Source organism: Peromyscus eremicus, chromosome 4 (genome assembly GCF_949786415.1).
Source record: "Peromyscus eremicus chromosome 4, PerEre_H2_v1, whole genome shotgun sequence".
NCBI classification, from domain to species: Eukaryota; Metazoa; Chordata; class Mammalia; order Rodentia; family Cricetidae; genus Peromyscus; species Peromyscus eremicus.
The window spans coordinates 143,487,758-143,513,269 of NC_081419.1; the positions used below are offsets into that span (position 1 = coordinate 143,487,758).

At 45.6% G+C, this 25,512-nt stretch overlaps 1 protein-coding gene across 2 annotated transcripts in view; it reads left to right on the plus strand.

Annotated features, from left to right (window-relative positions):
- Tshz2 (teashirt zinc finger homeobox 2) overlaps nt 1-25,512 on the plus strand; it is a 456,244-nt gene that overhangs the window by 250,457 nt on the left and 180,275 nt on the right. The window contains exon 2 of one of the 2 annotated variants that reach the window (XM_059261977.1): nt 13,043-16,103. In XM_059261977.1, the coding sequence (XP_059117960.1) occupies nt 13,043-16,095 (3,053 nt within the window). In that variant the 3' untranslated portion in view covers nt 16,096-16,103. The remainder of the gene's footprint in view (nt 1-13,042; nt 16,104-25,512) is intronic. The other variant, XM_059261978.1, reaches the window with a different exon arrangement.

A 25,512-nucleotide genomic window follows, 5' to 3' on the forward strand; every position in this document is an offset into this window, starting at 1 on the left:
TTAAGAAGCAGAGGCAGGCAGATCTCTTCGAGTTCAAGGCCAGCCAGGACTACATAAAGAGTCCCTGGCTCAACCATTCCCCCGTAAAAAAAAAATAAAAAATGAATCATCGGATATTTATCAGATGTATTTTAAGTGTTTTGTTCAGAGACTATCCAGTGTCCTGAAGTTCCATTCCATTAAACTCCCAGAGACTGGAATCTACATCCTGTGGGCTTTTTCCCAATGTGCCTGCATGAAGTAGGTTTACATAGGCAGCCCTGGTGATGTCACTCAGAATTCATCTGCAAGCCTTTGGAAAGTATGAGCTAGGCACAGTCACCCAGACACGGCCTCATCTCCCTCACCTCTGGGATCTAACTCCGGACTCACAGACACTGAGAGCATAGTGGTGGTCACCAGAATCTGGGGAGAGTAGTAAGGTGACTGCAGATAAAGAAAGACCGGGGGACGGTGCAGCTTTGACCAGGGACTCCGTTCTGGTGTTGTGTTGTAGAGCAGGGGACCGCAGTTAACAAAAATGTGATTGCAGAATACCTGAGACAGGATCTTGAGTGTCCTCTTCATAAGGAAATGAAAAATACTAAAAGGACTGGGGATATTAATTCCTGGTTTGATTACTATAAAACATTATCTCTCTGTATGGAAATAACCCATGTATCTCTAATTGGGCATCCTCCAGCCTCTGGCTTCTATCTCGCTGTGGCACTGGTGGGATTAAAGTCACATACTGCTGTGTCCATCTTCATACTCTGGAGATTCGAACTCAGGTCCTCGTCCTTGCATAGCAAGCACTTTGCCTAGTGACCCACCTCCCCACCCCCCACCCCCACCCCTCCTGCCCCTCTAGTCCTGGGCCCCAGCCCCTCACCCCTCCTGCCCCTCTAGTCCTGGGCCCCAGCCAGTGGATGCTGCCTGCATTCAGGGCCCCTCAGTTAACCTCTCTGGAAATACCTTCACAGATGCATAAAGGTTGTGTTTCTATGGTGATTCTAAATGCTACCAAATTGACAGAGAAGAGGAACCAGCACACAGGCCATGTGCTGTGTCCCTTGGTTAAACCACCAGCGGTGTCCTCGCCACGTCCCTCTCCTGGAGAAGAGCCAGTGCAGTACCACAAAAGGGAATGTCAACTCCCTGACCTATGACCCCTCCTGTTGGACTGTGTCCTTTAGAAGTCGGGGCAGAGAAGGGACGACACGCTTTAAAAAGACCATTCTCAAAGTACTTTTCACCCAAAACTGAAGGGTCGAAAGACCCTGCTGGACTTCCCTTTCAATCAAAGAGACAAGAGGGCTGTCCATCTCTCAGAATTTGGGAAATTAGTCCATCCCGCTGCCCAGTGTGGATCCATCCCTGGATTCAGCTGCCTGTGTTACGTAAGTTGCCTCATTTGAAAGCTAACCCTAGTTAATTAAGCGCTGAACTCGGTCAGGATTTACTTGGCATAGTTACCGGAGCTGTTAAAACTGCCGGTCCTTTCCATTACTAACTCTTTGTCTCCTTCTTGTTTTGTAAAAAAATTCAGTCAGATAAGGGCATTTAAACAAATTCTGAAGAAATGGATTAAGAATAATGCTAGACTAGTTTTTTTTTTTTTTCTGCCGTAACTTGAGAGAGTAAATACCTAAACTCCTGAGAAACTTAGCTTCACAACACTGCTCTTCATAGCTGGATTTCTGTTCCTGTCACTATGACAGGGGGACATGTGTGAGACTGTGTGCCCCACAGAACCTAAATAAATATCAGGGCTGCTTTCAGTCAGGAAGCAAGCGGCCTGGATGTGGGGTGCTCCCTGACACTGAAGACGCCCAGGCATCTGCTAATCATCTTCTTGAGGACTGATGCAAGATGAAAGTCCTGAGATCCTGAACTCGTTGCTCTCCCCGGTCCTTACATTTAACCCCATGTTCAATGAGAGGAATGCAGGTCTGTTTCCAAATGGGTGGGATGGGAAGGAATTCCGTTTGGGTGGGCTGCTCTCGACGACCACTAGTGAAGAATGCAACATGAAAAAGAAGGGTCGGAAGGTCTCCTCAGAGTCATGCGCGGTAGGATCAAAGAGGCCCCAAGCCCGCACACCCTTCCCCGTCTTCGGACTTGGCATCACTCCACAAAGTGCCTTTTCACCTTGGATTTCTGTGACTCGAGAGACAGCAAATACTCCTCACCGAAACACAAGAACCTGCCAGCTCCCTGACAACACCAATTTAGCTTCTGGGAGGCAACACTGGACTTTCTTCTCTCTTTCTTTCTTCCTTAATGGGAAGTGGTCACAGCCACGAACTTAGCAAAAGATGTGGGTTAAAGTTTGTCCATTCTTGGCTAATGCAGTTAGACGTTTTCGAGAAAAGGCAACGAGAAGCGATCATTATCCATTATCTGCATGAAATATTTCAGAGAAAGAAGCGGTGTTTGCCAAAAAAAAAAAAAAGAAGAAGAAGAAGAAGAGAAGAGCAGAGCTGTTTGACTTCAGGCCAGGCAAGAGGGAAACAGGATCACCTTCACCTTCTGTAGGATGCTGTGCGAGCAACGTTATTTCAAGTAAACCAGAAAAAGCCAGAAGTACAGATGGTGCACTGGCTCCCCATCCCTTCTGAAGGTCGTTCTGGACAATACGCTGGTGTCTCTTTCCTTGGCACAAAAAAAGATAGGATCCTTCTATTCTTGAAAAGAATGATGAGTGTGTGCATGTACGTGTGCATTTATATAGCCTGTGTGGGAGAATGTATAGGAGATAAGTAATGCTCTTCCACCGCAAACAGTTGCTCCAGCTTCAAAGTCAAAGCCTGTGGTTCTCCATTGAATAAGGAAGCATCCATCCTGTTGCAATTTCTCTGCCCCTGTTTCCTTTCACATTTTATCCCCCAGTTCCTGATTGATGGCCCTCTCCATGTTGAGGATATTCTAAGGATAATGATTTCTAAACTGGAAGCACCAGAAAGCTTCCGAAGTGGCTCCCTTCTCCATGAATATTTTCTCACTCTGCTTTTTTAAATTGTCACTAAGACGCATCCCAATAATAATGCATGCTGGCCTGAAACCTGAGGTAGCAGAATATAAAGTATTTTTTTTCTCGGAGACCTTCTGCTTCAAGCGTTTGTCACATCTCTCGACGCAGAGCCCGAGGCTCTGAGCAGAGACCTTTTTCTCTTGGATAGCGGGCCGATTTATTTTTCAAGGATTGCAGACATTATCATTATGGGTAACGATCTAATAACTTGCTGCTTCGTATTTGAGCTTCACTTCTACAGAAGTTCCCTGCACTATCCCACTGGCGCCTTATACAAATGACTTCATATTAAAAAGCAAGCTCCACCCTGGAGGAGGCTCTCTTCCTATTTACACACCAACAAAGCTGCCTCATAGTGAATGCAAATGCCATGTGAGTGCCATCACTTTGGGATAAGATTTCAGGATAACAGAAAACGTAGAAGACGACTGATTTCAGCTATCTATAGGTCAAGTTGAAGATCAGGATTCTCAGTTCTTACAGTGTCTAGTGTGGGGCTGGGAGATTGGAGAAAGTACTACATCTTGAGTGTTTTATATGCTTTCTGGGATGAGATACCCTGGCCACCTTACAAACTACATTTATTATTATTAATATTATTCCTGTTAGTGGTGAAGATGCCATCCCTTTGAAAATATCAACACCAGGCAGTGGTGGCGCACGCCTTTAATCCCAGCATTCGGGAGGCAGAGGCAGGCGGATCTCTGTGAGTTCGAGGCCAGCCTGGGCTACAGAGTGAGTTCCAGGACAGGCTCCAAAGCTACACAGAGAAACCCTGTCTCGAAAAACCAAAAAGAAAGAGAGAGAGAGAGAGAGAGAGAGAGAGAGAGAGAGAGAGAGAGAGAAAGAAAGAAAGAAAGAAAGAAAGAAAGAAAGAAAGAAAGAAAGAAAGAAAAAATATCAGCACTTTCCCCAGGATCACAGTAAGCAAGATGTGGCAGATCTGAACTACAATCTGCCTGGTCCAAGGCTGTGTGCTCTTTCACCTATTCCTTACTGGACTAGTCCTTTCCTGGCCCTTCCTGGTCCTGGGATGGGGCCTGGGGCCTCATGCATGCTAAGCATGCTCTACACTGAGCCCCATCCCAGCTCTCTTTTTACTTTTTATTCGGAGACAGGTTTCACTAACTTTCCCATGCTAGCCTTGAATTCACTCTGCAGCTCAGGCTCGCCTTGAATGCAAGATCTTTCTGCCTCAGCCTTCCAAACAGTTGTGATTACAGGGCCCAGCTTCATAAGCCTTATATAAGTGATTCTGTGTCTCTTGCCCAGTGTTTCTTGGCTGTGTCATCTGGCAGCAAGCATTTATGTGTGAATCATTCAACCTTTCCCAAAGCTGGTTCCCACACATCCTTAAGATCTCTGTACTTGTGTGGAGACCGGTATTCTGACTGTTTCTCAGCTTAGACATTTACATAGTAGAGTCTTGATCATAGAATGCCCTGGAGATAGTCTGAAATGATCCTCATCCTGCAGGTTTTGAGGTGAGCCTGACAGTCTGTATGTCTACTGATGCTGACACATGGAACGTACCCTGAACTGTGAGAGATCCCAGCACATTGGGTCCCTGCTGCTTCTTTGTCCTAAAAAAAAAAAAAAAAAAAAAAAAACAACCTAGAGGCAGGCAGGCTTGGAGTGAAACCGACAGGTAAGGAAACTGTGGTCAGAAAGTTGGGGAGACGAAACCCAGAGAAGCAGCCCAGGTCTTCCACCTCAGTCTCTCTTGTTCCCCATTCTACGTTCAAGGATTGTAAATGAATGGACCCCAGACAGCCTGGTTTCACCTCTATAGGTGACCAGAACAAAATGCCTAGGGAAGATAGCTCAGTTGGTAATGAACTTCCTTTGCAAGTGTGAGGACTTGAGTTTGGTGCCCAGAACCATAGATAGATAGATAGATAGATAGATAGATAGATAGATAGATAGATAGATGATAGATGGATGGATGGATAGATAGATAGATAGATAGATAGATGATAGATGGATAGATGGATAGATGATAGGTAGATAGATAGATAGATAGATAGATAAACAGATGATACATAGATAGATAGGTAGATAGATAGATAGATAGATAGATGATAGATAGATAGATGATTGATAGATAGATAGATGATACATAGATAGATAGATAGATGATAGATAGATAGATAAATGATACATAGTTACATAGATAGATAGATAGATAGATAGATAGATAGATAGATAGATAGATAGATGATAGATACATACAGACATAGGCAGACAGATGGATGAATAAATACATAGACAAATAAATAAATAAATGGATAGATAGATAGATAGATAGATAGATAGATAGATAGATAGATAATTAAATAAATAAATAAAAGCCAGGTGTAGTGGTCCACACTTGGAACCTCAGCATCAAAGAGGCAGAGACAGGCTCACTGGCTGGCCAGCCTAGGGAAATCAGTGATCTCTAAGCCAATGAGAGATGACGTCTGAGCAATGACACCTGAGGTTGATCACATCTTCATATTCACCCCAGCATACAAATAAAGCCTAGGAACACTTGGCCCTGTGCTAGAGCCTGAGTAGACAGTATGCTTCTCAACATGGCACAAACTGTACGGGCCCTCAGTGTCTCTCCGTCCAGCCAAACGTCTGCTCCTATTCATCCTTGTGTGTCAGGATTGTTCCTTTTTCCATGTGGCCTACTTTCCCCACTTAGTTACCTGCATTCTTGCAGGGATGTGTGACCTCCCTGTGACCTCTCTCTCCCCATTCTGATGCCCTGCATCTGTCAGTAACCCATCTCTCCCCTCTCCTTGGCTTTGGGAAGATCTGCCAGGACAGCACTCCCTCTGAAACTCACCCAAAGCATCTTGGCTGTGGTAGCAGAGAATAAATATTTTTTTTTCAAATGAATAAACAAGGGAAGCATGATGGGCTGGCTAAGGGTCCACTTCCCTGGTGTTAGTCATTTTGGCTAGTGATGAAAATGTGGAGAAAGTCACAAGGTACCATGAGAAAACTGGTTCACAGTCTGAAGGCTGGGATGATGGGCCAGGAAGGTACTTTGCATAAATATACACCCTTAACAATACATACCCCATCTGATAGGCATCCATCATGCATGTGAGTTGTTGTAATTCACTGGTTAGTTTCCAGGAGAGAGAGAGAGAGGGAGAGAGGGGGGGGAGAGAGAGAGAGAGAGAGAGAGAGAGAGAGAGAGAGAGAGAGAGAGAGAGAATCAGAAAGTTCCTCATTTGTTTCCGCAAAGGTCTGCTGTCTCAGGATGAGCCTCGCCAGGACGGTACTCACTCTGTCTGCAGTGTTCCCTCAAACAAAGAACTCTACTTATTTAGTTCTGAGATTCAGATCGAGGAATGAATAAAACCCCACTTTCCCTTTGAGATAGGGTCTCACTGTGTACCCTTGAACTCACAGAGACCCACCTGTCTCTGCTCCCCAAGTGCTGGGATTAAAGGCGTATATCACCAAACCTGGGTAAAGTGTTTTCTTCAGGGTCTCTCTCTCTCTCTCTCTCTCTCTCTCTCTCTCTCTCTCTCTCTCTCTCTCTCACACACACACACACACACACACACACACACACACACACACACACAAAATAAGACACTGGTGCCCTGCTCTATGGCTTCCCACCTTATCCCTTGAGATGGGGTCTCTCAGTGAACCTAGAGCTAGGCTGGCAACCCCGCAGTTCTGTCTCCATTTCCCCCACAGCATTAAGGTTATAGGCACACAAGGCCATGTCTGGCTTTTTACAAGAGTGCTGAGGATTTGAACTCAGGTCTTCATACAACAGGCACTCTTCTCCACTGAGCCATCTCCCCAGTTCCACGAACCCTCCTCTTCCAAGGAGTATGTCTAAGTCACAATTGTATGTACCACTGAGGAAACTCTCTGTGCCTTGAGTGACGGCACGATTGCTGAAAATATCACTTCTTCCAGAGGTGTCTGAACTTGGATAACTCCTCTAGACTGCAGACAAGCTAAGCCTGGCCTTCTGGGACCTGGGTTCTATGTGCATATCATCTGAGGTGGCAGAGATTCCTGCAGCCCCTAGCTTCCCCTCATCCTAAAAGAAAAAGCAGATGGGCCCCTCCACGCTTCCTCTAGAGGCCCTAGCTCTGGGCTTGGCCACCATCTAAAAGTAGCTCAGATTCCTTGCACACTCTATCTGCTAACTCTCCACTCAGCCTGGCAGCAGGAGTACCACTAATCATGTCTGCACTAACAGTCTGCAGACCACACTCACCAAACATGACACAGTGGCCTCACCATGTGTCATCGCTCAACGTACCTACTAGGTACCTGGTGTGGAATTGTCCCACCTCTCATTTAGATCTGCCCCACATACAGAGGACTCTTTATGTGACTTTAAGCTGTCACTTAGTGGGACAGACTGGCAAAATGATCGTGTCACAGTCAGGTATGTTATTAAATGAGATCCTGGTCAAATCCTGGTTTGCTTTGGAAAATCTGGCTTCCTAAGCTTTCATTTTTTCTCTGGTTAAAACCTTGGTTTCACCTCCTGTACCATTTTAAAAACTGTCAATATTTTAATCCATGAATTTATTTTTCAAGGCAACCCTAGAAATGTACTGTAGCAAAGGTCTGATATCTAACGTGAGATAACCTGTGAGTTATTTTTGTACATAAACAATTTTTACTGGAGATTTTTTAGAACAACCAAAGTAGTAACTTATTTAAAAAGTAGTAATTTCCTTTTTATTTTTTTAACTTTTAAGATAAGAGAAAATTTCTGAAAACTTAAGGGTTTATTTCTAAATTTACCCACATACTGTTAAAGTGCAAAGAATCCAGGAGATGATCCCCCTAATATCTATGGAGCACACACCACTGAACTGTGATGGAGTTTATCTTCATATGTTAGAGGCAAAATTAGCCCACGGCGTCAGACAGCCTGTGTGTGAATCTTTTTTGAAGCAGGCTGTTCACCCTAAGAGTCTAATTGCTCATGTTCTGCAGTCGTGGTGTCTATTCTTAATCTTCATGCTGAAGGACAAACCCACACGGCACAAAGTTAGCCAACAAGCAAGCCAGTGGCTCTGTTCGCCGAGAACCATGGCTCCCGGTGTGCTCTTGTCTGCCCGAATAAATTCATAAAGGTGTTGACTCACACCTGAGCGATTTGGAGGGGGCGATTGCTGCTCATGCGAGAGCCGGCCCTGTTGCTGAGTAGCCTGAGGTTGCAGAAAAAATAATGTTCTCGCTGTCTGATCTATTCGTCCAACCCTTCCTTCATGCAAACGTTTGTGGGCAAGATGTAATCATGCCAGAGTGGGACTTGCTGCGAAGAGAAGCAGAGTTGTGAGGTGGATTGTTGGGGCAGATATTTTAATTCTGTGTTCAATGGGAGCCCCCAAGCAATCAGTAGACTGGAGAAAAGGACCATTATTAGTACAGTGCCATGGGATGTCTAAGACGCGGGCTCTGATTGAATTTACAGAAAGAAGGGAAACTGGCCAGAAAAAATACCTTTTTGAGAAAGGGCCTTGGCCAAAAGCAAAGAGAACGAACTCCTGGGAGGTGAAGTCTGTGATTGCAGAGAACTGGGCTAGTCGTCAGTTTTATCTTGCTCCTTAGACACACAGGGCAGGGAGGGTGTGGCTACTCAAGGCTAGAGCTGAGAGGCACACAGACACCAAATCCTACTGGCTCCTAGAGTCAGTCCTAAGAGTTTGCATTTCACTTTAAGTGTACCAAAGCCATTGCCAGAGTTAAAGTGGGAACTTCCTGGCCTGGCTCGTTTTGCATAGAATGTTCTAGCAACAGAGCCAGTGAACACCTGTCATTCCAGAACACCAGAAGCTGAGATAAGAGAATTGAAAGTTCAAAGCCAGTCTGGGTTATATACAGAGAATCTGTCTAAAGCTAAAGAACTTTCTAGGAGGCTGGGAGAAATAGAAGTGAGGAGGCCATCATTCTATCCTAGAGGATGGTAGGGCAGCCCTATCTGAGCAGAGGGAAGCCTGGCAGAGAAACGTTCTCCAAGCCCAGCACTGAGACAAAGAATTGACAGGGTTGGTTCATTTGCTCACTGTCCTGGGGATGTGAAGTTTCTCGTGGCCAGATTCAAACAATGGTAACACGCGGAATTATAAAATTGGTAGAATTAGAAAATTAGTTTGATCTTCAAGCCAAAAATCCACAAAAAGGTTCTACAGAGTGCTACTCTCCCCTCCCCCCACCACCACCACCTTGGCATAATTGTGATCGTTCCTTTTGCTAAGCAAGTATTCATAAGAATGAATTTTCCACTCATCTGCTTGTAGCCAGATCCACACATGATGCCAACTCATTAAACAATTCACCGATGGCGAGAGAGACAGATCCTCATTATGCACCCCAGTCACCCAGATTCTGGCTGCCTTTCCTTGCTCACCTCCACTGCCGATAGCAAACAAAATCACTTGGATCAAGTGAACAATTTTAAATGTTTAATATTAAAATGTGGTTTCGAGAAACTCCTTGGAACCCTCAGCCATTGTTAAGACACACTCCCTTTGACAGGTGCGCCGGCACTTTTTTTTTTATGAGGCTTTTCAACGTGTTATTTTATCGGGTGCATGAGATTTAGTCTATTCTGCGGAGGCAAACAGACAAAAAGGGTCTCTCAGCACGAGTTACTCTGCTGTAAAGGTTATAGTAAACATGTCAATGCCTAATTAAGCAGAAAATTTTATCTGTATTGTGGGGGAGGAGTGTGCTGTCTCCGACTTTTCTTCTGGGGAATCCATTTAGAAGGACAAAGTAGATTGTGAGGTTGAATGGGTCCGGGAAGCTCAGCACCAAATGTCAGCAGAAAAAAGGAAAAATGGGAAGAAGCACTACTTCCTGTCCCTTGCTGGAAAATGACTGTATTGGTTGGCAGGTGTGTGTGTGTGTGTGTGTGTGTGTGTGTGTGTGTGTGTGTGTATTATATATATATGTGTGTATATATACATACATATATATATAGTGTTACATATATTTATATGTTGTGTGTATATTATATATATTTATGTTGTGTGTACTATAGGCATTTATATGTTGTGTGTATTATATATTCAAATGATGTGTATGTGTATGTGAGTGTGTATACATACTTTTCTTTCTCTCTGTGACCACACTACCCATAAGCATGACGACAATGTGTTATAGCCTGGAGCAGTCACGGGTAATATTGTTTACTTGGTGTTTGTCCCAGAGTCATAACACCCATTTCCTTCTCAAAAGTGTCCGTATTTATTTCATAAAGTTTGCCTGATTTCACTCACAAACGCAAAATTATTTCACCAAGAGTGGTAGCTCATGCCTGCATTACCAGCACTGAGGCAGGAAGATTGTGAGAACTCACAGCCAGCTTGGGACTACAAAGAGACCCTCCAAAGAAACAGCAACAGCAAAGTGGCCTCTATCTGATGGCTAAAATATATCTGATTTTTAAGTATCTTCCACATCTCAGGAAACTTTTCTCTTTTTATTAAGAACTCAAGAAATTAAAGACTTCCTCCATGAACATAAAAGTGTAACACCTCTTAAAAACTCGTAAGTTAGTCCTGGCAGAAGAGAAGAGGAGGGTCTGGTCTGATGCAGGCATTCGGTTGTTTCAAGATGCATGCAGTTTTCTTGCAAGAAGTGGCCACTTATTAATGGTTGCTTGGCTGGATTGGATAGTTTTCCTTTCCTCCAATCAATTTTTGGCACTAGAGACCAGCAACACCAATTTAATGAAAAATCTGCTTGTCAGCTTGCTGGGAAAACAAAAAAAACACCTCACCAATAACGATAAAATAACAAACACAACCATAAAACTTGTGGCCAGATTGAACTTTTACATTTTATCTTGTTTTATGGACTCCTGCCCTCAAAGCCATGGACCCTTGTCTTCAGCCACAATCCTCTCTCTAGCTGTTAGAGATCGACCAAGTTTCACTACTGCCCTGGGAAGACTTTTTTACTCATTAAGTTGTTGGTAGAAAGAAAGGGGAGCGTCCTCCACAAGACAATGGATTCTTTCAACAGACAGGAATGAGTTTTGTGAGGACCCTCAGGATCTGCAATGTTCTTTATGTTTAAGCCTCAGTTTCCAGAACTACCTATAAAATAAATAAATACTAGTACTTACTGTGTGTGGATATTAGATAAAAATGAAAGGACGTGCTTGGAGGCTGGGCAGATGGCTCAGTGGTCACTGTGTAAGCATGGGGACCAGCGTTTGGAGAACCAGTACTGCATACAAGCCAGGCCGACCTGACAGCCTGCCTGTCATCCCAGCACTCAGGAGGCAGATCCAGGGGAACCACAGAGAAAGCTGGTGAGAGGAACCAGCTGAACGAGCCAGCTCTAGGCTCGTGTGAGAGACCCTGCCTCAGTACATAAGGAGGAGAGGTTCTGAGGAGGACAGCAGCAGCAATCTTGAACCTCCACACAGAGATGCACACATGCCCACACACATGTGAACATGCATGCACACATCAAAATGCATTTGCAGTGATTTCCTTGGGTGCCGGGGGAGAATAATTTCTCAATTAAAATTCTTCCTCTTCACCAACAGCAAGGGCTTTGATAGCCCTGACTAGGGCTTCCTTCTTCCTGACCCCCTTGTCTTTGAACTCTCTCTGCTGGCCGTGAGTGCAGGGACACCTCCCTTCCAAGCTTTAGTTCTGGTGGATGAAAGAACAGAAGCTGGGCTAGGGCTTTTGTTTTGTTTTTTTCCCTGCCATCAAGAGGGAGAGCGATGTTTATGAGGAAAACATTACATTAAGATCATGCTAACCTTGCGGATTTGAAGCTGGGTCTCTTTTGCATGGGGACATCTTTGGTTGCATTTTACCCACATGACTCTAAAAGGCCAGGTGGAGAAAATGAACCCACGGGCATAAACAGTCACATTCCCCATCGGCCCTGATGGATATTTGTCCATTAATTCTCTTTTGCGCCCGCTCTCTCATGCCTTCATTTTCCCTATGCAATTACTGGCCCTCGGTCCTTTCAGAGAAGGGAAAGCATGCATTCCCCAATAGCATTTTGCATCCACAAATCAACTACATAATTGGCATCTCATGACGGGTACCCACAAATCACGGTGCGTTTGAAATTACAGGAACAAGATCGAGAGAGTATTTTTAGCCGTGTCTGGAAAGGTCTTCATAAACCCGCGTGAGAATAATAGACTAGCCCCCAAATCTCGCATTCTAACACCATCCCCATTATTTTAAAATCATTGTATTTGCTGAGCTTACATAATTTTTCAGCCTTTGGTGGGAGATTGTATTTGCATACTCCATGGTCTCTCTCCCAGCAGCTCTCTATAAATAAAAAATGTTACAACAGAAAGACTCAGGCCATCAAAGATACAATGGCTATTCCTCCAGGTTCCTATTTAGATACCTCTACACCAATACCCCCAAGTGTCTTGGGACGCTTTGCCATTGATGTGCTAAGGGCCAAGCTAACTTTCTGATGAGCCAACATTCTCCTGTACTGTGATGCTAACAGGATTTGTGTTTCAGTCTAGATTTCCTGAAAGCCATACAAATGAGTTTAGCCACTACCTCATTGTAGGAATATCAGAATGATATTTGATCCCTAAATTGTTAACTTGTGATAGTCATCACTCATAGAGAATTATGTCTTCACCGAGTTAAAACGAAGCAGCCAATGGATGGCACGACAAACATCATTTGGGCCTGGGGATGTACGCAATTGTCATGGTGTTCACCTAGCATGCTTAAAGACTGGCTTCCATCCACAGCACCATATAACTGAATGCTTGTAAGCCCAGCACTGGGGAGTTAGAGGCAAGAGGATCAAAAGTTCATGTCCCGAAACATAGCAAATTTGAGGCCAGCCTGGGCTACATGAGACCCTGCCCCCAAATAAAAATACATCATCTGTCTTTTCTCCTGTCTCTGTTGCTTGCAGTTGGTAAAAGTATAGATTAAATTGCTGTTCAGTTCAGCCTGGGGAAGCAGCGACATGGGGATGGACTGTGTGAGCCACTGTGTTTAGTCCAGCTCTCTGTGTCTCTTGCAGGCTATGCCCAGGAGGAAGTGCTGAAGGAAGAGGAGGAAATAAAGGAGGAAGAGGAGGAGGAGGAGGACAGTGGTTCGGTGGCTCACCAACAGGGCAGCAACGACGCTGGTACAGATGAGGAACTAGAAACAGTCCCAGAGCAGAAAGGCTACTTCAGCTGCCAGAACTCTCCAGGGAGCCACCTGTCCAACCAGGACGCAGAAAACGAATCTCTTCTGAGCGATGCCAGCGACCAGGTGTCCGAGATCAAGAGCATCTGTGGCCGAGAGGCCTCGGACAAGAAAGCAAATGCTCACCCCAAGCTTCCAAGCGAACCCCATAACTGCATGGATAAAATGACAGCCGTCTATGCCAACATCCTGTCAGATTCCTACTGGTCAGGCCTGGGCCTCGGCTTCAAATTATCCAACAGCGAGAGACGGAATTGTGACACCCGCACCAGCAGCAGCAAGAATGATTTTGATTGGCACCAAGACGCCCTGTCCAAAAGCCTCCAGCAGAACTTGCCCTCCCGGTCTGTCTCGAAGCCCAGCCTATTCAGCTCCGTGCAGCTGTACCGGCAGAGCAGTAAGATGTGTGGTTCGGTGTTCACCGGAGCCAGCAGGTTCCGCTGCAGGCAGTGCAGCGCAGCCTACGACACTCTGGTGGAGCTGACCGTGCACATGAATGAGACGGGCCACTATCAAGATGACAACCGCAAAAAAGATAAGCTCAGATCCACAAGCTACTCAAAGCCCCGGAAAAGGGCCTTCCAAGACATGGACAAAGAGGATGCTCAAAAGGTCCTGAAATGTATGTTTTGCGGTGACTCCTTCGATTCCCTGCAAGATTTGAGCGTCCACATGATAAAGACAAAACATTACCAAAAAGTGCCTTTGAAGGAACCGGTACCAACCATTTCCTCTAAAATGGTCACACCAGCCAAGAAGCGTGTTTTCGATGTCAACAGGCCTTGCTCCCCGGACTCCACCACAGGGTCACTTGCAGATTCATTTTCTTCCCAGAAAAACGCCAACCTGCAGCTGCCCTCCAACAGCCGTTACGGCTACCAGAACGGAGCCAGCTACACCTGGCAGTTCGAGGCCTGCAAGTCCCAGATCTTAAAGTGTATGGAGTGTGGCAGTTCTCATGACACCTTGCAGCAACTCACCACCCACATGATGGTCACAGGCCACTTTCTCAAAGTCACCAGCTCCGCCTCCAAGAAAGGAAAGCAGCTGGTGTTGGACCCGCTGGCCGTGGAGAAAATGCAGTCTCTGTCTGAGACTCCAAGCAGTGATTCTCTGGCCCCCAAGCCGTCAAGTAACTCTGCCTCTGACTGTACGGCCTCTACCACTGAGTCAAAGAAAGAGAGTAAGAAGGAGAAGGCAGAGGAGATCAATGAAGAAGAGCAAGGTATGAAAAGCGAGGAATATGAGGACCCTCTACGGAAGCCTCTCGACCCTACCATAAAATACCAGTATCTAAGAGAGGAGGACTTGGAAGATGGCTCAAAGGGTGGTGGGGACATTTTAAAGTCACTGGAAAATACAGTGACCACAGCCATCAACAAGGCCCAAAATGGTGCTCCCAGCTGGAGCGCATACCCAAGTATCCACGCAGCCTACCAGCTGTCAGAGGGCGCCAAGCCACCCATGGCAATGGGCTCCCAGATACTGCAAATCAGACCCAACCTCGCCAACAAGCTGAGGCCCATTGCACCCAAGTGGAAAGTCATGCCGCTTGGCCCTGTGCCCACAAACCTGGCCCTGTACACTCAAGTTAAGAAGGAGACAGAAGACAGAGATGAAGTCGTGAAGGAGTGTGGGAAGGAAAGTCCCCACGAAGAGGCGACATCTTTTAGCCAGTCTGAGGGGGAGCCTTTCTCCAAAATCGAACCACCTGCAGAATCCAGAAAGGCGGAGCCCTGTCCCCTGAAGGAGGAAGAGAAACTGCTCAAAGAGAAACCAGAGCCGTTAGAACCAGTGTCCTCTGTGAGCAACGGATGTGCACCGGCCAACCACACCCCGGCCCTGCCTTGCATCAACCCACTCAGCGCCCTGCAGTCAGTCCTGAACAACCACCTGGGCAAAGCTACAGAGCCCTTGCGCTCACCTTCCTGCTCCAGCCCCAACTCAAGCACAATCTCCATGTTCCATAAGTCCAGTCTCAGCGTGGTGGACAAGCCGGTCATAAGTCCCACCTCCACTAGGCCGGCCAGTGTGTCCCGACACTACCTGTTTGAGAACAGCGACCAGCCCATTGACCTGACCAAGTCCAAGAGCAAGAGAGCCGAGTCCTCGCAAGCACAATCCTGCACGTCCCCACCTCAGAAGCATGCTCTGTGTGACATTGCCGATATGGTCAAGGTGCTCCCCAAAGCCACCACCCCAAAGCCAGCTGCTTCCTCGAGGGTCCCGCCTATGAAGCTGGAAATGGATGTCAGGCGCTTTGAGGATGTTTCCGGCGAAGTCTCAACTTTGCACAAAAGAAAAGGCAGGCAGTCCAACTGGAACCCCCAGCACCTTCTCATCCTGCAAGCTCAGTTTGCCTCGAGCCTCTTCCAGACATCAGAGGGCAAATATCTGCTTTCTGACCTGGGCCCACAAGAGCGGATGCAAATCTCAAAGTTCACAGGACTCTCAATGACCACAATCAGCCACTGGCTGGCCAATGTCAAGTATCAACTTAGGAAAACAGGTGGGACAAAATTCCTGAAAAACATGGACAAAGGGCACCCCATCTTTTACTGCAGTGACTGTGCATCCCAGTTCAGAACCCCTTCTACTTACATCAGCCACTTAGAGTCTCACCTGGGCTTCCAAATGAAGGACATGACCCGGATGGCAGCTGACCAGCCAAGCAAGGCGGAGCAGGAGATCTCCCGGGTGTCGTCGGCTCAGAGGTCTCCGGAAACAATAGCTGGTGAAGAGGACACAGACTCTAAATTCAAGTGTAAGTTGTGCAGTCGGACATTTGTGAGCAAACATGCAGTAAAACTCCACCTAAGCAAAACGCACAGCAAGTCACCCGAACACCATTCTCAGTTTGTAACAGACGTGGATGAAGAATAGTTCTGCAGGTATGGGTTTGCTCCCAGGTGCTGGTGACCGTGGCCTTGTGAGGAGCATGTTCAAAGGAGATGGGTCTGCTTACAGGCAGAGGGTATCTCCCGAGGCCACGCAAGACTGTAGCTTGCTGGCATGAACTTAACTTTTACAAAAGACAGAACATGATGTCCCAGCTATTCCCCCATGTCCTTCAGGTTAGTACGGAAGTAGGATACAGTGCATCTTAGACAGGTGAGGCTCATGTTTGCTTCTTGAGCCCCAGAACACACAGTTCCCTTAGCGACCTAAGGCCTGACCTCCAAGAGGACTAGATTCCATTTTGCCATCTGCCTTCCCACAGCAATGCTGACATAGAGTGGGGAAGAGGTGAGCACCAGAGTGAAGATGGAGGGCCCATCATATACAGAGATAGCGTAATCAGTTCACGAATGGTTCAATGTTATCTTTATGGTCCTTGCAATGAATGCATTCTGTAGCTGACTTTTATCAATGGCTACCTTTCCACGCATTCCCTGTTTCTTTCCTACATTCATTTTCCTACAGAAGAGCAGGTACCCCTTAAGGGGAAGAGTTGAGATGCACTGTTCTCTGCGGAACAGGGAGATGAGAATGGAGGAGGCTTTTGTTCCGGTTTTCGTTAGGGTAAACTCGGGATCGCGTCCACCGTGAACAAAGACAGATGCAAAGCATCCCTGAGAGTTTATTTTGCATATAGAAATGGATGCCTTGCAACCCACATGTGGTCAAATGCGTAGGGTCCATCCCACAGCTTCAAGGTATTTTTTATTGAGCTGGGGGTGCATAGGTAGCAAAGCACTGGCCGGGCATGCAAAAGGTCCTGGCTTCAAGCTCCAGTACCGGAAGGAGAAAAGAAAAGAATTTGTACCATGTATCATAGAAGTTCAAGCCTTGTATAGTTACCAGTACCCAGGTTACTTACATCACCTCCAGGAGAAAGGACAGAGACCAAAGGCAAATGCCTTAGCAGATTAGTCACATAGGCTGTGTTCAAATGTTGAGCATAAGCAAGGCTGGATGTCAACAAACCTCTCACATAGGATTCCTCTACTTCCTTTTCTCTCCCCTCCAGCATGACACCCCCATACTCTAGGGACCCCAACACATATTTAGATTGACCTCTGCCTGGGGCTACACCCCAACACAAGGACCCAACATAAACTAAAGCTTCTGCATTTCCCCCCGCCCGCCCCAGCTTATGTCCCACAGCATTATGTATTTGCTCTTAATTAATTCATGACAAAGTATGGAAAGCTGGTATTCGCTTAGCATATGAGCCTCACCACCCCCTGTTCTCAAAGCATTTATTTTACACAGGAGACTTTCAGGTCAAGCTCTACAGGTGTGAACGGCAGGGGAGTTCCCAGTAGAGAAGGGTCCTTCTATGGCATGACTCAGAGTGCACCTCACAGAGGCAGAGAGGTTCAGAGTATGAGGATGGTCAAGAGGAAAGAAAAGGAAAGGAAAACACGCTTGGCTTGACACTCCAGCCTCTGGGTGGGAATCCATGCTTCCGATTTGGGTGGGTTCCAGTGAAGACCACCCATGTTGTCTGCATGCTTTTATCATGACAATTAAATGTGCCGGGCAGATTCATCTCTGGCTTTCCAAGCATGACTGTACATCTTACCTTATTGAATGGAAAACTATTTCGCATCTGTTGAACCCACACGTGAGCTCGGGGTTCCACCACATGCTATTTATTCACCATATCACATTTTAAATTTTTATGTAATTAGCCATTATGCTCTTCTGGTCCTTGAAAAAAAAAGGTGGACATACATAAAGTACCTAGAGACAAGAAGTATGTTTCAAATTTAATAATTGTGGGTCCAAACCACAGTGAAGAGAACAAATAGGCGATGTTTATTTTGTGCTATAATAAAGACCAATTTTCCACCTGTTAGGTCTGTAATCATTTTTTAACTGCGATATGTTAATAAGGAGAAGGGAGGGAAAGGAAGGTTTCAGTCACCCTGAGTCAGAATCTGAACCGTCCACTATTTGTGCTAGAGAAGTGAAAATCAGCCCATAATTGGGGGAATATGCAAAGGCTATTCCAAAATGTAAATCCAAAAAACACATGGGTAAGATTGCTATTTTTTCATCTGTCCATATTTGTACAGAATAAATGCTTCTAATTTATGACAGTGTTATCATTATATAGAATAGCAAAGCTCTGTCTTCGTGCATTCACTGACTTGCTGGGATGTCAGACAGGGTTGGGTTGACATCAGAGGTCTGGAGTCATTCCACCCAAGGAGAGTGTGTCATGTGGGTTGAAGAGAGACTGTGGGTGCTGGTTGTGTTTGTGTTTAGAGGGAAACTATTCCAGTCTGCTTAAATGTTTGCTCCCATGTGCGACAAGGTGGTGTCTCGAACCTTGGCTCCTCTAGGAAAGAGCACTCAACCAGAGTCATTAATGGAGGTCCTGCCCACTTCTTAGAGCTAAGGCATAGGATAGTTTGTTTTCATTGTGTTTAATTTTACATACTTTATTATAAAAGAAAAAACTTGATGGTTTTACATGGTCACAGGATTCTACTGTCATCTGGAATTCTAATCTTAGCTGATATGGAGGATGATGCAATGTGTGAATAATGACATGTATTTTAGAAAAACATCAGGGTATGATGGGATATTCAAGAGTTTTCCATATTGATGTGTTTCTAAATTACATGAATTCTGACCTGAATTTTCTCTCCTTTCCTGTGCCTCCCTTGAATCCTGTGAACACTCTACCAAGTAGCAAAGCCAAATTTTCACTTAAAATTCCTTCAAAAGTATTAAATGGGCATCCCCTCTTTTAGGACATAACTAATCTAAAACAATTTCAGCATGTATTTGTGTATACCTTTAAAAGTCTCTTGCTCTTCACTAGAATTAAACAGAGAGTAAATCATTGAGTCTCAAATGCATAAGGACTTCAAATTATAGTCATTACCACGTAATATAGTGTACGCATTTAACAGCACACCTAACCTTGAGATTGCTGGCAGAAATGTATTCTAGTCCAACAAGCTACCTGCCACTTCTGTTATGGATGGCTTGATGAAAATGTATGTTCAGGGTGAAATGCATGGAAGGCTGCCAGATAAGATAAAGGATGGACGTCTAATCCAGTTGAACTTGCCCTTCAGATAAACCACAGAGTCTTAGTATAGCTGTGTCCCAAATATCATGTGGACTATAGTTTTATTTTCAAAAAGGAGTCATTGTTTGCATGAGAGTAATTTTTAACATGGAAACCTGTATTTCTGTCATTATTAATCATGTAGATTACATGCCAATCTAGAAAGAGCCCAACAGGCTGGAGTCATTAAAGCCTATAAAAGAGGTACCCACCATTTCTCTATCCATTAAAGAAAGTCCCTTATTTCCATCCTCCTCCCTCCCCCTGGTCCTTCCACCCCTCAGCAAATGTTGGTTGTGTTTTACCATGTACCACATTCTATCTAGTGATAGGGCATAGCAGTGAGCCAGCAAGAACATCGATTATAATAGCAAACTGCCAGAATTTGCAGAAATTGCTTCACAAGCATCCCTTTGTGCTATGCTCACAAACAGTCCTATAAAGTATGGGTTGATTCGAAGAAATAATGCTATAGGCACAGTACTACATTTCCCAAGGTCCCACTACCTCTGAACTTCATTTATGCATTAGCTCATATCAAGAAGGCCATTGTCCCACGGCAAACATGGTAGTAGTCCCAGGAAATAATATAACGGCCAAAACGAGAGTCTGCCATGGAGGCCAGTGGCAAATATGTAGATAGCAACTCAGGGGGAGTTGCTGAGTGGAGATCACAGGAGGAAGTCTTTCCCTGTCCCAGGGAAACAAAGATGGGAGTACTCATTCTGGGGACGCTTTGGATGCTCAAGTCATCCACCCTGGCTTCCAACTTCATACCATCCACCATGTGAACCCCATTTTATTTGTAAAATGGGGACATCATACCCTGCACATAGGAAGGAGTTGAGAATTACAGAAATGCCTATGATGACCTTGCAGAATGCCTGGTATTCAACCAGTCCACAAAAGTAAGCCCTGGAGAACTGACACAGCCCTCCTGTGTCCTGCAGCCTCACTGGAAGCACCTGGAATCTACAGTCCTCTCAGATGTCTGATTCATATCCAGATAGTTGTTCCCCTTGCAAACTTCAGCCTTTGATTGTGGTAGCAACAGCAGAACTATCATTGATTGGCCTCTTCCTATGAGTCAGAATGGTTACACTCGGCATCCTCATTTTGAAGGAAGGACATCCTCAGCAAATAGGTTTCCATCATCCCTCCATTCACACACAGTCAGCAAAGGTAGGCGTCCCAACCTCAAGCACCACGTGTCTATCCACTGTTCATCTATCTTCTGCTCTTGGTCTCCTGCTCCTTGCCTGAGTTGAGGGTCCACTGTATGACTGACAGACAATGCAGGGAAAAGGTTTGTGGGTAAGAGTTGTGCCAAAAACAAGGGTCCCCCAGGACTCCTAGGGACCTCGGGCTATAAAGGAATCACAATTCTAATGGCCTAATGACGCGATGCAGTACAAGAAATGTGCCCTTCTGCAATCCCACTACCCCATGGACATCACAGAGCAAGCACAGACAGCCATGGTGTCCCTGAGTGCCTGGATCTCAGGAAACCAACATAATACACGGAGCCAGATGTTAACCAAAACAGAAATATCACACAGAAATATGGGGACTGAGGGATGACCTATGGGGTGAAGCGGGCACCCTCCTTCCTGCCATTCTAATTCCCCCCTTTAGTATGATTCACATTTCTATAAAGTATCTAACAAGACATCACCCAGACCCACATGGACATATGTATACACCATCTTGACTCTCAGGAATTCATCTTAGGTGAACAAAATAAGATGAGATCAAGTGTGTTCAGGGTGGTATGGCCACAGGTGGAGACAAAATGAGAAACAAGGAAGCAGGGTCATGTGGGAGGCTCTGTCCCGTCTCACATAACAAGAACCGATCAGAATCTTCTCTAATTTTTTTTTCACTTCATCTGAGCGATCTGCCTTACCTCCCTGGGCACGTCGCCCCGTCACACTTTCCCCTCATTTGGACTTCTGAGCACTCGGTCTTGACGTGTGTAATTCGCTGCTTTAATATAGATCAACATTGTTTTTAATTTACCCCAGTCTGCCATCACTATCATCTTTTCATTTAACCAGACGTGATTCTGGGCTTTTTTTTTTTTTCCTTTTGCTAAATTGAAACTCCATGAGCGACAGGGAGTGCAATGTTTTAATTAGCTCATATTTTTTATATGGATTTATGTCTTTAAAATACATTTGTGTAATTCTTCAGCTAAATTAAAAACGTCTTTCTGCAAAAGCGAGGAGGGAAAATAAAGAGTAAATTGCGTCATTAGGTTCGGAAGACGCACGGAGAAGCGGGGAAGCCAGCTGAGGGACACAGCACGCAGTTGAGGGGCTGCTCCCGGAGATCATCTTCAACTTGCCCTTCATTTAATGAAGTCTTTCTCTACAGAAGCATTTTTAAAGAAAGGCTTGGGGAGGGATTTTTTTTCAAGGTCCCTCATAAGTATACAGGCAGTTACCTTCCATGAGCTCATTTTAAAGCCAACCTGCCGCCAAACAAAACAGAAAAATACGAGTGGCGATGATAAACCGTTTTCCTCTGCATTTCTCTCTTTGTCTGTTTTTTTTTTTAACTATCAAGTTTAAAGCTTTCCACGATGCTTTTTTTTTTCTACTTTATAGGAGACAAGTGACATTCCGTGGTAAATGCGAGAAAAAGCCATGCAGAACTGAGATCTCTCTAATGCATTGACACTAACTTGCCCTCTATTGTTGGAAATGAGCAGGCGCTCATGATTGTTCATCAAACAGCTCCTAATGCTGTTAAGGCATTCAGCTATAATTTCTCCTTGCATTTATAATTACTGTCATAGACTGCACACCTCGGTGAGCAGATTAAAGCTATAAACTATTTAGCCGAGGCTCTCCGACGAGGGACTTGATTTGTCTGGCAGGAGGTATTTGTTAGGGAGCTTGACACTTCACATAAAAACGACTCAACTTGATGAAGAACAATGCAGTTTGAGCAATGCGGGGATTTTAAATCAGTGAGGATGCCACGCCCCGCGAAAATCGCAGGGCAGTTTGTTAAACGATATGTAGGCCAGGGGGATGCGAGATGCGCTAGGCTACCAAAATAAGAGGATCCACTGTTGCTCGGCTGCCTTTCCTCCACTCTCCTCTGGAAGATCGGCAGTTAGTGGAAAATCTATGTGTTTCATGCTTTGCAGTGGGCTCTTTGTAAATGTTATGGGAGGCTCATCTGGCAAGGGAGAGGGATGTCAACACACCCAAGGTACAGAAAACTCTGTGGCTAGAGGGAATATATACACTCAGAATGCCAGGAGTATACAGGAGATCATTGGGTGGTTTTTCTCCCTGCCTAAAGCGTTTATGCATTTGCGTGTGAGAGCTTGTAGGCACATGATATATTCAAGTGTGAATTGTGTTTCTATCAGACTGATTGCATGACTTTTAGATATAAAAGTTAACACAGGTCTGCTCTAATCCTGTTATCTTTTAAGAGCTAGTACTCCTGAACCAGGAACTATTGGTATGTGTGAGTTGTTGGTGTGCATGTGTTGGTTTGCATTGCTGGGAATTAAACTCAGAGTCTTAAACATTCTAAATAAGAACTCTACCTCTAAGATTCACTCCCAGAGTGTGTGTGTGTGTGTGTGTGTGTGTGTGTGTGTAGAGCATGTGTGTACACGAGCGTGCATGTGTGCACGTGCACTAGATGGGGGGAATCCATTGTACATACTGATTCATTTCACAAGAATATTTTTATGTACTTTGAATATACCCAGCCCCCCTCCCCACCTACCTGCTATCCCCATTCATCTCCCCTTTTATGTCTTTTGTGATAGGCTCTATATATATATCCCAGGCTGGTCTTGAACTCACAGACACCCTGTTTCTGCTTGCCTCTCTGTGCTTGGATTTCAGATCTGCTGTATAGGCTTTTTCATGGTCTTTGATTTTCCATGGAATCATCCTATACCCACCCATGTCTCACAGCCATAAGTAAACACGAATTTGGTTTGAAAGTGTTGCTCAGGGTCAAGACCTACAGAGTACCTATCGAAAGTCAGAATTACATGCTTGCATTAAAATATCCAGGAGTGACAAATGCAAGCACCCAAGAGCCAGGAGGTGGCACACAAACCCAGCAGGCTGGGCACAACTGTGGCAAATTAAAGCAAGGAGCCCTGGGTAGCTTTAACATGGAACAAGGAAATCCTCGTCTTTGTGGGAAGACATTTGATGATTCCGTCGATGAGTGTCATTAGCGTGTTCTGGGTTGGTTGGTTGGTATTGTTTTGAACACTCTTCAAGCTAAACATGGCATATCGGACACCAGATCCAACTTCCAAGTGACCGGTTTGGCAAGACTGATGGAGACAGAAGTCCCATCTCCTGGGTTCTTTGTCCCCTCGATCTTCACGACACTAGGGACTCAGTTCTTCCAGCAATACACCACTCTCAACTACGGAAGAGCTGTGGGTTCATTGGGCTGCCCTCGCCTAGAACAGAAAAGCAGTCCATAATTTCTAAAGTGCCAGCCAGCCAGGTTTGCTGAGGACTTGTCAGGGGGAGCTTCTGGGGTTTGGGCAGTGACCAGAGAAGTTCCCAACACGCTGGGCTGAGATGATCACCCAGTGTCTTTGACAGTCTCCTCCTTCCACAGTCCACACCCTCCTCCTGTTTCCCATCTCTCTCCCATAAGGGCGCGAGCCCCAGTGTGGGTACAACTGGTAAAATGGCACCTGTGTGCTAATCCCGAGGATATTTAATCAATGATAACGTCCCTAACACATCTGGACCGATGATATTTGTTCAATACTCACAGCAGATCTGCAAAGGAGATATCATTCTCCTTTCAGAGATAAGAAACCCCAGGCTCATCAGAGAAGGGGCACCAGGAACCTGAGATCCACAGCAGCAGGGGGCAGAGCTGTAACACCGAGCCAGATCCTCAGGGTCTATACTCAGGGCTGTTCACATAGTACCAGCCTCCTGCATTCATCCCGATGTCACTGCACACTGAACTCCCAGTGTTTCTGAGCTCAGTGCCTTCCAAGTGTGTCACATCTTCAGGGGCTGATGTTTCAGGTCTGGGTTAGAGGCTGGGGAAGTGGCTCAGTGGGTAAAGCGCTTGCTTGTTTGGTAAGTGCGAGGACCTGGGTTTGATGCCCAGAAGCCATGTAAAGCCGGAGGCAGCGGCCTGTGTCTTTAATCCGGTGCTCTGTGAGGAGATGAGAGGCAGAAACAGGAGGAGCTCCAGAAGCTTGTGGGCAGCTGCCCTGTGCATGTGTCAAAGGATCAAACAATAAGAGAGTCTGCCTTTGACAGTCTCGAGACGTGGTCATCCAACTCTCACATGTGCACACAGCACGCCCGCACCTGCCACTGTTTACACAAACATGCGTGAGTGAGAAAGTACACACACACACACACACACACACACACACACACACACACACCCCACAAAAAAAAAAAAAAACTGGATGCACTTCAATACCGTCAACATGATCACAACATGCAACTGGTTAAAAATAAAACAAATGAAATAAACTACGGGTGGCTATACCTCAGTTACGCTTATTACAAACAGTGGGATGTTCTTGAACACTTGAACACTGCCTAGAAAGCTAGGAGCCCAAAAATACTGTCCCCCCTGAAGCTCTAAAGTCTAAGCCAACTTTAGCTCTCACAAGCCACTCGATATCCTTACCAACATACAAAGGTCCATGGCTCAGCCAGACCCCTGTACAGTGACATTGACCCTTAATGGATTGCTTCATGGCCCAGATAGACTACCATGTGACGCTCTCCTCATTCACTCAGGCACCATAGTCAAGTACTTTCTGTTTGCCCCCTGCAAGCACTTCCCATGTGTTCTGTGCTCTTCAAAAACCCAAGGCTGACACAAGCAAGACTGGCAAGTCCCAGGTGCAGGTGTTTGCCAGATAGACATGAAGTGTCACAATGCAGGCTCGCCAGGGCCTTTATGGGAGCTCAGGAAAGGCTCTTGAGTGTCACCTTCAAAAATTTTGGTGAAATTTAATTGCCACTGAGCAGTATCAGGAGATGGGACTCTCAAGACATGATTAGAGTCAATGGCAACCTCATGGCCATCAGTCAGTTATCCTGGGAGTGAGCCTGCTAAGATACGGGCTCTTGACAAGAAAAATGGGTTGAGGGGCTAAGGACGTAGCTGAGTGAGTAGAGTGCTTGCCAAGAATGCTTGAATCCCTGGGTTCCACCCCCAGCACCATATAAGCCAGACATGGTGATGTGCACCTATAGTATCAGCAGTGGAGTTCAAGGTCACCACTG